Here is a 12,600-nt window from a genome sequence, read left to right as displayed (position 1 = left end):
TTTTGATTATATATGAAGATTTATTCAAAAACTTCAAACCAACTAAAAGATGAAAATAGTGTATTTGCATTATAACTTTAGAGATTTCTGCATGGGATTAAAGTGATTGGTTGTCTTGGAATGTTTTCTGTTCAAAAGATGAAGGCAACTACAGGATTAAACTTGTTTAAATTACCCTTCTGTCATTATTGAATGCATTACTTAATCTTAGCAGGTGGCATGGCCTAAAGTTGCTACTGTCAGCATTGCATACAGTACTGCTAATGCAATTTTGCAAGCTAATTCAAGTGTTTAAACTCTTGTTGGTTTTTCTCTTTATTCTTAGGGGTGCCTAAAAGTCGCCGAGGAGAAATTTGGCAGTTTTTAGCTCTACAGTATCGTCTGAGGCACCGATTGCCAAGTAAACAACAACCTCCTGACATTTCCTATAAAGAACTTTTGAAGCAGCTCACAGCTCAGCAACATGCTATCCTTGTAGATTTAGGTATGGTTGCCATATTGATAAATAGCTTACTAAAGTGCATATCCTGTCCTTTTGTTGAAGTTATTAATGGCCCTTTCTTTTCTGGGAGAAAGGACATGCATTCTGCTTACTATGGTTTTTAGACAATTCTCTAACAAAACCTTTTTGAAGGTATTTCTGTTTGCCTTAGTTCTTACTTCTCTTTCATCTCCATTGGGTTGTGTTATTAGAACCGAAGACTTCTTTGAGAGTCCTATATGATAGGCGTTCAGTAACTTTTTGTTGAATGAATCGAGGAAACGTTGAACAAACCTAGAAAGAATGGTGGCAAGGACTGTGATTTTGGAGGATAGATATCCCAGACAGTGGATTCTGTTCCTATTGGAGTGAAAAATAATGAGAGCACATTTTTGGGGAAATTGAAAAATAATGACAGAAAGACTTTCAAGACTAAGGTTTAGTGAGAAAAGGGCATATAAAGGTGTATATTTGTGTTTTTTATTTTGGCTAATTTTATTTAACTGAAGAAGTAACAATGTAATAGAGATTATGGGGAAAATTGATATTACAGCCATCTGTATCTCTTCAGCCTTTTCATATTATTATGTCACTTCTTTCTCTTGTTTATACTGTAGATTAGCTATGATTACAAATTCCTGGAAAAACCACTTATGTACATATGTGGGAAAGAAAGCAAAAACTTTTTAGATTGGCATCTCTGCAAGTTCTGATAGAAAGTAATTATTCAGCAAAGGCATAAAATCTGAGAAGCTAACATAAGATCTCATTTTCTTTTGAACGAAGAAATGTCATGCCAACACCGTTACTGTTTTGGTGGTGGAGATGCATTTGTTACAGTACTTAGTTGTTACCATTTGGAGATTTCTGACTAAATTGCTTCCTAGCTGAAGTTGCTTCATGTTAATTTCATGCCCCAAGATGGATTTTTGAGGGAAGTATTTTACAATTTTTATCATTTTTCTCTTCCTTTTCTTCTTTCCTTTTTTCCTTTTCCTTTTTAAAGCGTTATATAACTGACAGTAATTCAGGCACATGTTCTATGAACTTATGGAGAAAATTTTAAGGGCTTTCCAAGATAATAGTATGGAGCCTAGAGGAAATTCTGGGGAGAAGAGATTTCCTAAATGTGAAGATAAATGGGAAAACTGCCTCCAATGTCAAATTCCTAGAAAAGGAGTAGGAAGTCTGTGTATGACTGACTAGATTTCCCCTTGAAATTAGATGATGATAACACTGTTTAAGAATTGTTTTAAGTTAAAACATGAGCTCTGCTAGAATTATCTGACTTAATAACAAATTTGAATCCTTGGGTTTCTTTGTGTCAAGAGTTTGCTTTAACACCAGTCCATTTTCCCTTGCAAAATTAATCTGCTCTTCTGCAGAAGTTGTTTTAATATATTTCCTGAGGTGAACTGGGTGGGTGAGTTTGTATAGTGAATAGAATGTTAGACTTGGAACAGAGTGGTCTGGATTAGCTGGCTCAGGGGTGGGGAACGTGGGGCCTTGAGCCCACATGTGATTGTCTAGATCCTCAAGTGCAGCCCTTTGACTGAATCCAAACTTCACAGGAAAATTCTCTTAAAAAACAAATCCACTTAATAAAAGGATCTGAAGTTTAGCAGTCTGAGGGCTGCACTTGAGGATCTAGAGGGCCACATGTGGCCTTGGAGCAGAAGGTTCCCCACGCCTGAGCTGGATGTTGGTTAGCTCTGGTTTCCTTTTACAACTAAACATTAGTTAACCTCGTGTGTGTGTGTGTGTGTGTGTGTATGTGTGTGTGTATACATTTGTAGACATACATAGATATACATATGTATACATGCACACATATAATTTTTTTTCTCTCTTGCTCTGACAGGAAGGACCTTTCCCACTCATCCTTACTTTTCTGTACAGCTGGGATCTGGGCAGCTATCCCTCTTTAACCTTTTGAAAGCATATTCTTTGCTGGATAAAGAAGTGGGTTACTGCCAGGGGATTAGTTTTGTGGCTGGAGTACTGCTTCTGCATATGAGTGAGGAGCAAGCTTTTGAAATGCTCAAGTTCCTCATGTATGACCTCGGATTCCGGAAACAGTATAGACCGGACATGATGTCCCTGCAGGTGAGTCAGTCCTTTGTCATAAACAAAGCAAGATCTTGATAGCAAATATCTTAGTAATAACTCCATTCACATTTAAGGTAGAGTGGAGACCTCTATTAAAATCTTGGAGTGAAAATAAGCATTGGAATGTAGGTAAATGCACTATTCCTATTGTTTTACTGGATTTTCTTAGGATGTGGGGATGTACTAAGTCTTTGGTAACAATTATAGATAACATTCTATTTTTATACTATACTTTTTAAACTAAGGCCTTGAAATAATCAAACATTTAGAAAGACGCTATGCTTACCAAAACAGAGGAGGTCCTAAGTTTAACTTTGGCTTTCCAAATCAATACTAGAGAGGCAGCTAGGTGGCGCAGTGGGTAGAGCACTGGCCCTGGAGTCAGGAGAACCTGAGTTCAAATCCACTTACTAGCTGTGTAACCCTGGGCAAGTCACTTAACCCCAATTGCCTTGTATAAAAAAAAATAATAGTCAATACTAGGTGACCTCTGATGTTCTTTCACACTCTAAATCTATGACCCTGTGATGACACAAGTATAGACTACATAGAGAAAATGTGTACCTTGAGAATTTTTTACTTTTTTGCAGCTCATTATTTGAGTAGTATCATAGATCATTTCTGAAACTTTTTTTCTTTTCTCTTGGTTATTGAAATAGAGTTTTCTTGATTGATTTATCTTTTTTGAAGTTAACATGAAAGCCTCATTAAAAACTAAACCAAATCAAGCTAAAAAATAAAATGACTCTCAGATTTTGCCTGAGAAAGAGAATTTATTTTCTTTTATTTAGTACTTGAAAATGTGGGGTAAAATTAGAGATGCTCCTTTTCATTTTTCCTTATCTGTTCCTTGAGGAAGGTGACTGAGGTAGTGAGTAGTAAGTAAGGATTTTTCAGCTTAGAAATGTGAGAGGTAGAGAGAATTTCCATAATTCCTGTACTTGCCCTAACTTTGGGCAAGAATTAAATACCTTGGAACTTCAAAAGAACTGTTATATTATCAATGTGGATTTTCGCTCTACCTAAATATGGAAAGAATCTAACCTTATTCACCTTGTTAGACTGTTTTTAGACAAATTTCTGATGATGAGCGTCTTTAGACCTGACTAACCTAGTCCTCTGGACAGTCCTATCCTATTCCTCTACCCATCCTGTTTCCCCCCCACCTCCAGTCTATACTTGGAGCCATTACAGCTTGGTAGAGTTTGCCTCTGCTTAGTTTTTTAATAATATTTTATTTTCCCCTTCAATTACATGTTAAAACAGTTTTTAACATTTTTTTTTAAGTTTTGAGTTCCAAATTATGTTCCTTCCACTCTTCCTCCCCACCCTCCTTCCTCAGATGATAAGCAGTCCTATGTAGATTATACATGAGAATGTATAGTCACCTTCAAGGTATGATCACCACTTGAAGAGGCATCAGAGTAGGAATGCAGTAAATAGATGGCGGTAGTTGTCAGTAGCTTGTCAAACAGTTATCAAAGTGACTAGAAAACTTCTTCATTACCTCATATTAAGTTCATATATCTTTGTCCCAGGCAGGTCACCTGAATTTAATAATTACGAATTCTGAAGAAAACATCTATATACATAGCTGCTATTTAGTATTTGGTGCTTGTAGAAATGTGGAAGGTGATGCCTACAGAGACAGAAGTCACTTCCATTTTCATCTTTTTAGGGTTTTTTTTTAATCTGACAAACAGATTTGCCTATAGGTACAGAAATTCAAATCTTTTTATGGCGGGGGTAATTTCTTCCAAAAAACTTAAATGAAGGGTTTTTTTTGTTCCCTATAGTTAAAGGTAGACATAGTACAAAATTCACTTAAAAATAAATCAGTTAGTTGTCTTTATGAAATATACATGTTGTGTGTATAAATCAACTTAATTTGACTGGTAATCCCCAAAAGATGGTTCCATTTATACTATAACTGTACTTCAAAAATCTTTGAATAACAACATTCTAGTCATTTGTAAAATGTATGAATAGAACTTTTCCTTCTGCAAAATGAGACTCAATACTTCCCACATCACAGAACAATGAGTTAGAATTTTCCTCTATTGAAAATGAGGAACAGAGGTCTCTCAGAACAGCTTTTTAGAGAGGAATTAAAAAATCCTGGCAATATTTCTAATGTAAATATTAGCTTTTATCCCCCCTTATTTAACAAAGAATGACAGTAAATGGTAGCTTCTGCCTTTCAGGACTTTGGCAGTATATCAAGCCTATTCATGTTCTACCCATTAACTTCTCTCTTACCATTTCCTTTTCTTTTTCTCTGTCCATTTTCCTCCTCTCCTCCATCACACACACACATACACACACACACACACACACACACACACACACACACACCCACACACCCTGTATAGGTGATAAATACGTATATATTTCTTCTCTAGTTTTAATTAAAAAGGTAAATGAAATAGTTTAGATTATTATGAAAGAAAGGGCTTTTTTTAAGTGGCAGGCACTGCAGTGAGAGGTATCTTTATCTCTGTCCTTCCTTCAGTGGCGCACATGGAATTATCCTCTTCTTACTCTTTCCCTTTCCCCTTCCCCTTTGTCTTCTTATTGCAATAGCCCCTCACAGGTCCCAATGCTGATTGATTTAGAAGCTTTTACTTACTCCATTTTTCCTATCTGGTCCCTTAGACAGCTTTGTGGACTTCCACACTGGGGGTTCACCATATTAACACTTAATTGGCTTTAGCCCAACTGCAGCTCAGAAGCTCAGAAGTGAAGGAATCTATAAGCCTGAGCCTCTCCCTTACCTATCTTTAAAACAAACAAACAAACAAATCCTGTTTTCTCCAAGAAGCCTTTTTAGATTCCTCCAAATTGGTAATGATGACCTTCTTCACACATAACACTTTGATTATCCTTTTAAATTCAGTTCTCTGCTATTTTGTATTATGTGTGTTCTCTTAGGAGGAGTGATGAACTTGGGGTTAGAGGATCTGGTTTTCCATCTTGGCTTTGTCTCTTAATACCACTGAGACCTTGGGCAAGTCACCTCTCTATGCCACAGTTTTCTTATTTGTAAAGTGAAGGGGTTGATCCCTTCCAGCTCTACATCTGTGATCTTGTATCGCTTTACTAGACTGTAATCTTCATGAGCATGGAGACCACTGTCTTTGGTGTCTATTTATGTTGTCTGATACCTGTCCTGCCCCAGGAGAGCGAAGTAGGCATATCCTCTTGCTACTCATGTTCTTCTTTAATCCCTTCTTGAGGTGAAGTCACTTAGCAACCTTCCCCTATATCACTTTATCCACGTTCTTGTTGTAGTTACCTCTGGGCTATCAGGTCTATTAATGGAGTTCAACATTGGCTTAATCTTCCCTTCTTCCTTAGCCCTTTCAACATGTGGGAAATTCAGTATACATGTTTAGGCCTTTTTAAATGCCATTGCCTCCAAGTTTACCAGCTTCCTCAACTCTGATGCTCTCCATCTTATCCCACTTTAGTTACATGCAGAGGTGGTCAGAAAGCTCAAGAAGCTTCAGTGGTTCCCTACTGCCACTACAAAAAATATGTATTTCTTAGGTTGGCATTTAAGTCTACCCTTGCAGATTTGTTCCACATTGTTCTCCCTCATGCATTGTGTCCACCCATACTTGCTCCTTGCTATTCCCTGAACTGAGCACTATCTCTTCTACATCTTTTCCTTGTCTTCATTCCCTCTGCCAGGGACTTTCCCCTCTACTCAGCCTCTTAGGACCTTAACCTTCCATCAAGGTTTAACTCAGATGCTACAACCTAGAGGAAATCTTTCCTAATTGTCTTAGTTGCTAGCTTTCTTTCCTTTCTCATATTATTATATATTTACTTGTTTAGATAAGTGTTGTATTCTGCATCCTTCTCTAGGTAACCTCCTTGAAGGCTGGGACTGTTTTCCTTTTTGTCTGTGTTTACCTTGTGCGTAGTGCTTAATAGGCATTTAAGAAATATTTGTTAAATTGACTTGGATTGTATTTAGATTAAACTATGTCTACCCCACTAGCCAGCTAAATATTCTCTATATTATATGGATTAAAATCTTTTTTGTCAGATAAATGATTTCTTTGTGTGATCCTGATGTATATATTTTCTTTGAACTCCTGGCTTAAGCTGTAAAGAAATCATAAAAATGTGATTTTTGTGTTACAACCATTATTTTCCTACATAAGAACAACAGAATATTTTGGATGAAGTGACTCAAAATTAAGTATGATCTCTTTTAATTTTAGTTACTTGTTGGCTTCCTGTAAACTTTATTATGCCAAATTAATTGTTATGTTGATTTAAAGCTGGTATTTCTACTTTCTAGAACTAGAACTACTTGTTGAAGTACACATGAAAACAATATATTTTTTCAGTAGGACTTATAGAAATATATTAATATGCTTCTAATCATTTATATTTCACTCATGATAAGCTCCTTTGTTTTATAGCTGTACTTTTACATGATTGTGGCAAACAGGGGTAAGAAGGAATTAGAATTAGCAGCACCTCAAGTTTCTGAGTGTGTATTTTAGCTGAGCAGTGGTAGTGAGCACTCCTATGCTCCATACTCCTGAGGAGGAGGAGACTGGTGTATCATTGGGCTTGGGAGTTCTCATCTGCAGTGTGGTAAGCCTATTGGATATTGGTGCTAATATGGTGAGCTCCTAAGAATGGGCAGGGAGTGGGGGTTCAGCAGGCTGCCTGAGGAGTAGTGAACTAGCCCAGGTTAGAAGTAAAGCAGGTCAAAGTTCCCATGCCAGCAGTGGGATATGGCCAGCAGGTAGCCCTTTACCTCTAGACTGGGTGAGATAGGGATTCTTAGTATCAAAACAAACCTAAACATCAAATACCTATCTGAAAGTCTGAGCAAGGCAAAACAGTTAGTAAATTCATAAATTGTTGTTTAAATTTTTGTTTGCCAGACTAATTATGATTAGTAAGAAAATAAACTGATTTCCTAAGTATGTATATGAATTTCACATTAATGCACAGATAATATCTCTAATCAAAGACAGAATATCTTACTTAACTAATTTGCTTTAGGGATAGAAATGCCAAGAATTGTATTTGAGTTGGACCTTGAAGGATGGATAGGAATAAACAGGTAATTATCTTGGATCATGAAGAGTACCTGTGGGTGATACATACTTTCATTTATACAAATAAATGTATGGAACTTGTTTGACATTTATGGATAGGTTTTTAATGACCCTCTATGATCTAAATATACTTGGACTTTTGGATCACCCTTAAACTTATAATATTAATAGATTTGTTTTGAGAAAGTTTATATGAAGTTTAAAGATTAAAAAAACTTTTTAATGCAGTGTAAATTGTGTACTTTAGAAACATCAAAACAGGCATGTAACATTCTTCCTCTTAAAATTAACTTTAGATTCAGATGTATCAACTCTCAAGGCTCCTTCATGACTATCATCGAGATCTCTACAATCACCTTGAAGAGAATGAAATCAGCCCCAGTCTTTATGCTGCCCCCTGGTTCCTCACATTGTTTGCCTCCCAATTTCCATTAGGATTTGTAGCCAGAGTTTTTGGTAAGATATGAACTATAGTCATTTGAGCATTTTTATTTATTACAGAGACTACCTAGCCATGTGGTGCCCCATTTTTCACGTTTTGCATTAACAGTGGCAAATTAATATTGGCATCTGATTCCTGTATCTGGCTATATTGATAATGATTTGAAACCATTTGAGTCTTAAATAGAGTTGAAATGAGAAACCCCAAGAGTTGAGCCATTGCCTTTGGACAGGCAGCAATAGAGCTATTATTTTCATATATTCTTGAAAGATAAATCAATGTCTTATTTTTCCTGAATCTGAGACAAGCACTCATACAGCACTGATTTCTGCATGAGTCTTTAGACCTGACTTTGCTCTGTTTTTTCTTTGCCCAGTAGACATCTTCTCTTTCCATCCAAGAAACAGTTTCCTAGTGAGATTATCTACCTAAGTACCCTTGTATATGTTATTTTAATTATCTCTTTTTATTGCTATTGGAGTGATGATTTTAATTCCTCTTTTTGTTAATGGTTCCCCTTCCCCATCCCCCATGTTGGCCAAGGAACAGGTTGAAAGAGTGCTCAGCTGTCTGAGTCATTGATATATGACTGAAGAGCATTACATAACTTGAGTGAGGCTGCCTGTGTTCCTGAAGGGTGGGCAGTCACCTATTTTCCAAGTGTCATTTTAAAGAGATTCAGCTATTTGTTTGTGGCAGTTTCAAGCAACTTAGAGCACTTCCTAGAGAGTCACAAGTTATTTTCCACATTACAGCTCAATATTACTTGGTCAGCGCTAGCATTTTGGATTGCGGCAGTTGTCAAGTGTCATCTGTTCTCTGGATCATTTGTCAGCCATCTTGTTAAAAATTAAAAACTTACCAGTCTGCCCTTTCCAAGATTCACCTTTTCAGCCAGGGAGTCTATAATCAGATGCAAGAGAAACAAAAGTGGCCTAGAGAATCAGAACATCCAGTGTTTACTAGGTGCCTGCTGTGGTGTATAGGGTGCTGTACTCTGCAGTACAGATGCCAGGACAAAAACCTGAGAGGCCTTTGGCCTTGGAGGCTGCCAAGGGAGGAGGGGACTGAGAAACTTTGTTTGCCTTTGAATGAGGAACCTTTAACAGGACTCCCACAGTCTAGGGAGAGAAGGAAATTTTTAGGGGAAATCCAGGTGTTGATTGCCAGATCCCAACTATGTCAGGCCAGTGCCTAAGTTCGTCACTTACCATCTCAAGAAGTGTGGCTTATGGCTTTCTCTCATTCTTTTCTGTGCTTGTCAGTGAATACATTTATTTTATCTCCTCTTTGATACAGTCGTCTCATCGACTACTTAGGAGTAGCACTTTGTCTACTGAGGATCTGCACAAATTAGATATTACACATATTAAATATATGTGTGTATATGTGGTTAAGCCCCTCTTCTTTCTGTGGATCTTCTGTTTGATCATGTATCAGTACTTACATATCTCTGGGAATTCTGCTTGGGATTGTACATAAATTAAACATGCATAGTATCTTAGACCTGTGGCTAGAAGGAACCTCAGAGGTCACATATCTGGTCTAGGCCCCTTAATTTACAGATGAGAAAACCGAGGCTGAGACAGGTTAAGTGACTTGCCTAAGGTTGCCCAGGATAAAAGGAGTCAGAGTTGGGTCCTCTGACTCCAGAGCCAGTGCTAGTGTAAATAGCTACACTAGTGCCTGTGCTGTATCCCTTGTTCTTATAATGGGAAACAACCTAAAACAAACCCAGAGACAAACCAACCAACCTTTTTAGGCTTTTCTTTTCCACTCTAATCTTAGATTCCTTTGAGTTAAGGGATTGAATGGAATTTGGCAAAACAATATGAACTTCAGTTCCATAGAAGGCTTTGCTTTATTTACAGCACTGCCACCTTATACTGTCATCTTTGGATTGCAAAAGGATCAGCCTAACTCTTTTCAAGGGATAGGATCATATAATCATAAGTAGATCCTGAAATGACCTTAGCAATCATTTAGTATAAGTCTCATTTTATCACTGAGGACACTGAAGCCAAGGAAGATCAAAATGGCTTGCTGAAAGTCACAAAAGTGACCACTGTCAAGAGTCAGGATTCAAAACCATGTTCTTTTCTGTTTTGGGAGAAATAGAAGTAAAGCACAGTCTCTTTATAGTACTTAATCACTTTAGATTCTTTATTTAAAAAGTAATACACAGATGGAATTTTGTATATAGTTTTATGCTCAAAGACTTAGTATAATCCTGAGGAAATAGTGAGCTAAGAGGAATATAGTACACATATTTACTCACATTCTAGGACTCTTAATATAAGCCTCCAATTTCCCTTCTAAGGATGATTAATGTGGTTTATCCTATCAATTTTCTCCAAAATGTTCACTTATTGTCACTGTACCCCGTAACTTCTGGCTACTTGGTTTTATTCTATTTAGGCTAAAAAAAATCTTATAATTTAGACTATGAGAAGATGGTTATGAAGATCAAGTGATATAATATATGTATGGAACATTATGAACTTTAAAGCAAATGCTTTCCATTCCTTTCTTTTCTTTTCTGTTTTTCCCCTCCCTTTCTTTTCCTATTGAATTCCTCACCATCTTTTCAGGCCAACTAAAATGCTATTTCCTCATAATTCACATGGATACAACACTCATAGCCACACTTCACCAATTTCTTTGTATAACAGATTTGCTAAGTTTAATTCCACACAAAAACTCTATGTAGTAAGTAGTACAACTATTATTATTTCCATCGTACAGGTGAGGAAACTGAGCCTCAAAGAAATCCAGTGACTTATCCATGGTCTCACAGTTAGTAAGTGTTGAAACTAGGGCTCAAATCTGTCTTCTGACTTGAAGTCTAGTGCTATTTCTGCTCTTTTTGTTTCCATGAAACATTGCCTTATCCTCCCTGTTGGTAATAACCTTTTCTCTCAGGCCTTATGTAGCCCTTTGTTTAGCCCCCTTCTAATGCGTTTATCATATATTATTATAAATTATAGTTCTCTGTGTATGCAACTTTTCCTTCTATTAGATTGTAAGCTCTGTGAAGTCAGTGACCATGTCTTGCTTAAATTCTGCATTTCTCCTCAGGCCTTTACACACTGGAGGTGCTTGATACATTTTTGCTGAATTTAAAGTATAGTCATTATTATTATTATTTCTCAGTAGCTTTCTGGTTTCAGAAGTCACACATCTGGTCCAGAGAAGGTTTCAGAGAAGGCTCATCTTTTTCTTATGCTTAGCTATTCATGCTGATAATTAGTAAAGATAGTATTTGTATCTATGTTTTTTCAACGGCTATCTGGAGGTTCTCATCAGAAGAAAGTTAAATTCATAGATTACCCCCATCTAAAGGATGACATCAAGCCTGAGAATCACTGAATCAGGCTTTCCTGGAAGACCTTTTATTTTTTTCATTGACATAGCTGCTTTTCTCTAAAGAAATTTCCTCTGGAGTTTCAGTTTCCTTTAATATGTCTTTCTGTGAATCCTTTCATTTTTCACTTCTCCTTTCCTTAGAGAAAATCTAGTCTGTCTCATTCCAGAAGAGTTCACTTAGATCAATGTGATGTTTCATTGGGTAAATGTCTTATGACTCACCTCAAAAGGCTGATATTGTAGTTCTGCAAAGAACACTTTCTATCACTTCTAGCTTTGAAAGTCTGGAAGATGCTCTTTTAGGCATGCCATAAATGTCACTGTGAACTTTGTTATGATGTTAGTTGTCGTTTCCTTCTTTGAATTCTAATAAGCTGCAGTAGCTCAGGATGGGAAAAACATGTTTAATGATGAGGATTTAATAGTTATCACCGATTATGTCGTTGTCTACTCTGATCTGTTTTGCCATGGACCATTGAAATATCTGGAGACAGTGTCATATAATAGAATCATCACATAGAGAATGTCCTTAGAGTCAGGAAGACCTGGGTTCGAGTCCTGCCTGGGGCATGTAACATTAAGTTATGGTCTTATTGTTGATTCCAGTGTTATTTATCTGTAATATTGAAGGAGGTTTAGACCCTAGGGAGTTTCCTACATAGGTAAAATCATAAGGCTGGAATCCTTTCTCTCTTCTTCCTTCTCTCCCCTTCCCTTCCATAGCTATTTAGAACAGGGGTCAGACAGACTTTCACTATTTTTGTGTGGCCAGTGAGGCAAGAATAATTTTTACATTTCTAAATACAATAAAACTTTAAAGTGTAAAAACCATTTTTAGATATCTGACAAAAACAGGCTATAGGCCAGGTAGTAGTTTGTGAATCCCTGATGTAGATGGAGAGATTTGGAAACAGAGGTAATTATTTTCTCAGTAGTCATTTTCCATTAAAGTCTTATTGTTGTTATGTAATGGAAAGTATTCTGAAAGCTTTGTGAACCGAGCCTCAGTTTTAATGGGTTTGTCCTTACAAACTGGAAAGATTTGAAGTACTGGTTGAGCAGTAGAGACTTTTGTGCCAATTGTCGAGGAACAGCCTAGCTAAATTCTGAAAGCA

General features: G+C 36.8%; 1 protein-coding gene across 1 annotated transcript in view; it reads left to right on the top strand.

Annotated features, from left to right (window-relative positions):
• TBC1D4 (TBC1 domain family member 4) overlaps positions 1–12,600 on the top strand; it is a 213,686-nt gene that overhangs the window by 188,244 nt on the left and 12,842 nt on the right. Inside the window, 3 exon segments of the mRNA XM_020992453.2 lie at positions 326–484; positions 2,343–2,587; positions 7,974–8,133. Of these exon segments, the coding sequence (XP_020848112.1) occupies positions 326–484; positions 2,343–2,587; positions 7,974–8,133 (564 nt within the window).

This window comes from Phascolarctos cinereus, unplaced genomic scaffold (assembly GCF_003287225.1).
Source record: "Phascolarctos cinereus isolate Bilbo 61053 unplaced genomic scaffold, phaCin_HiC Scaffold_7;HRSCAF=346, whole genome shotgun sequence".
NCBI lineage: Eukaryota > Metazoa > Chordata > Mammalia > Diprotodontia > Phascolarctidae > Phascolarctos > Phascolarctos cinereus.
Note: the sequence above shows the minus strand (reverse complement) of the source record. Positions and strands in the feature narration are given on the sequence as shown.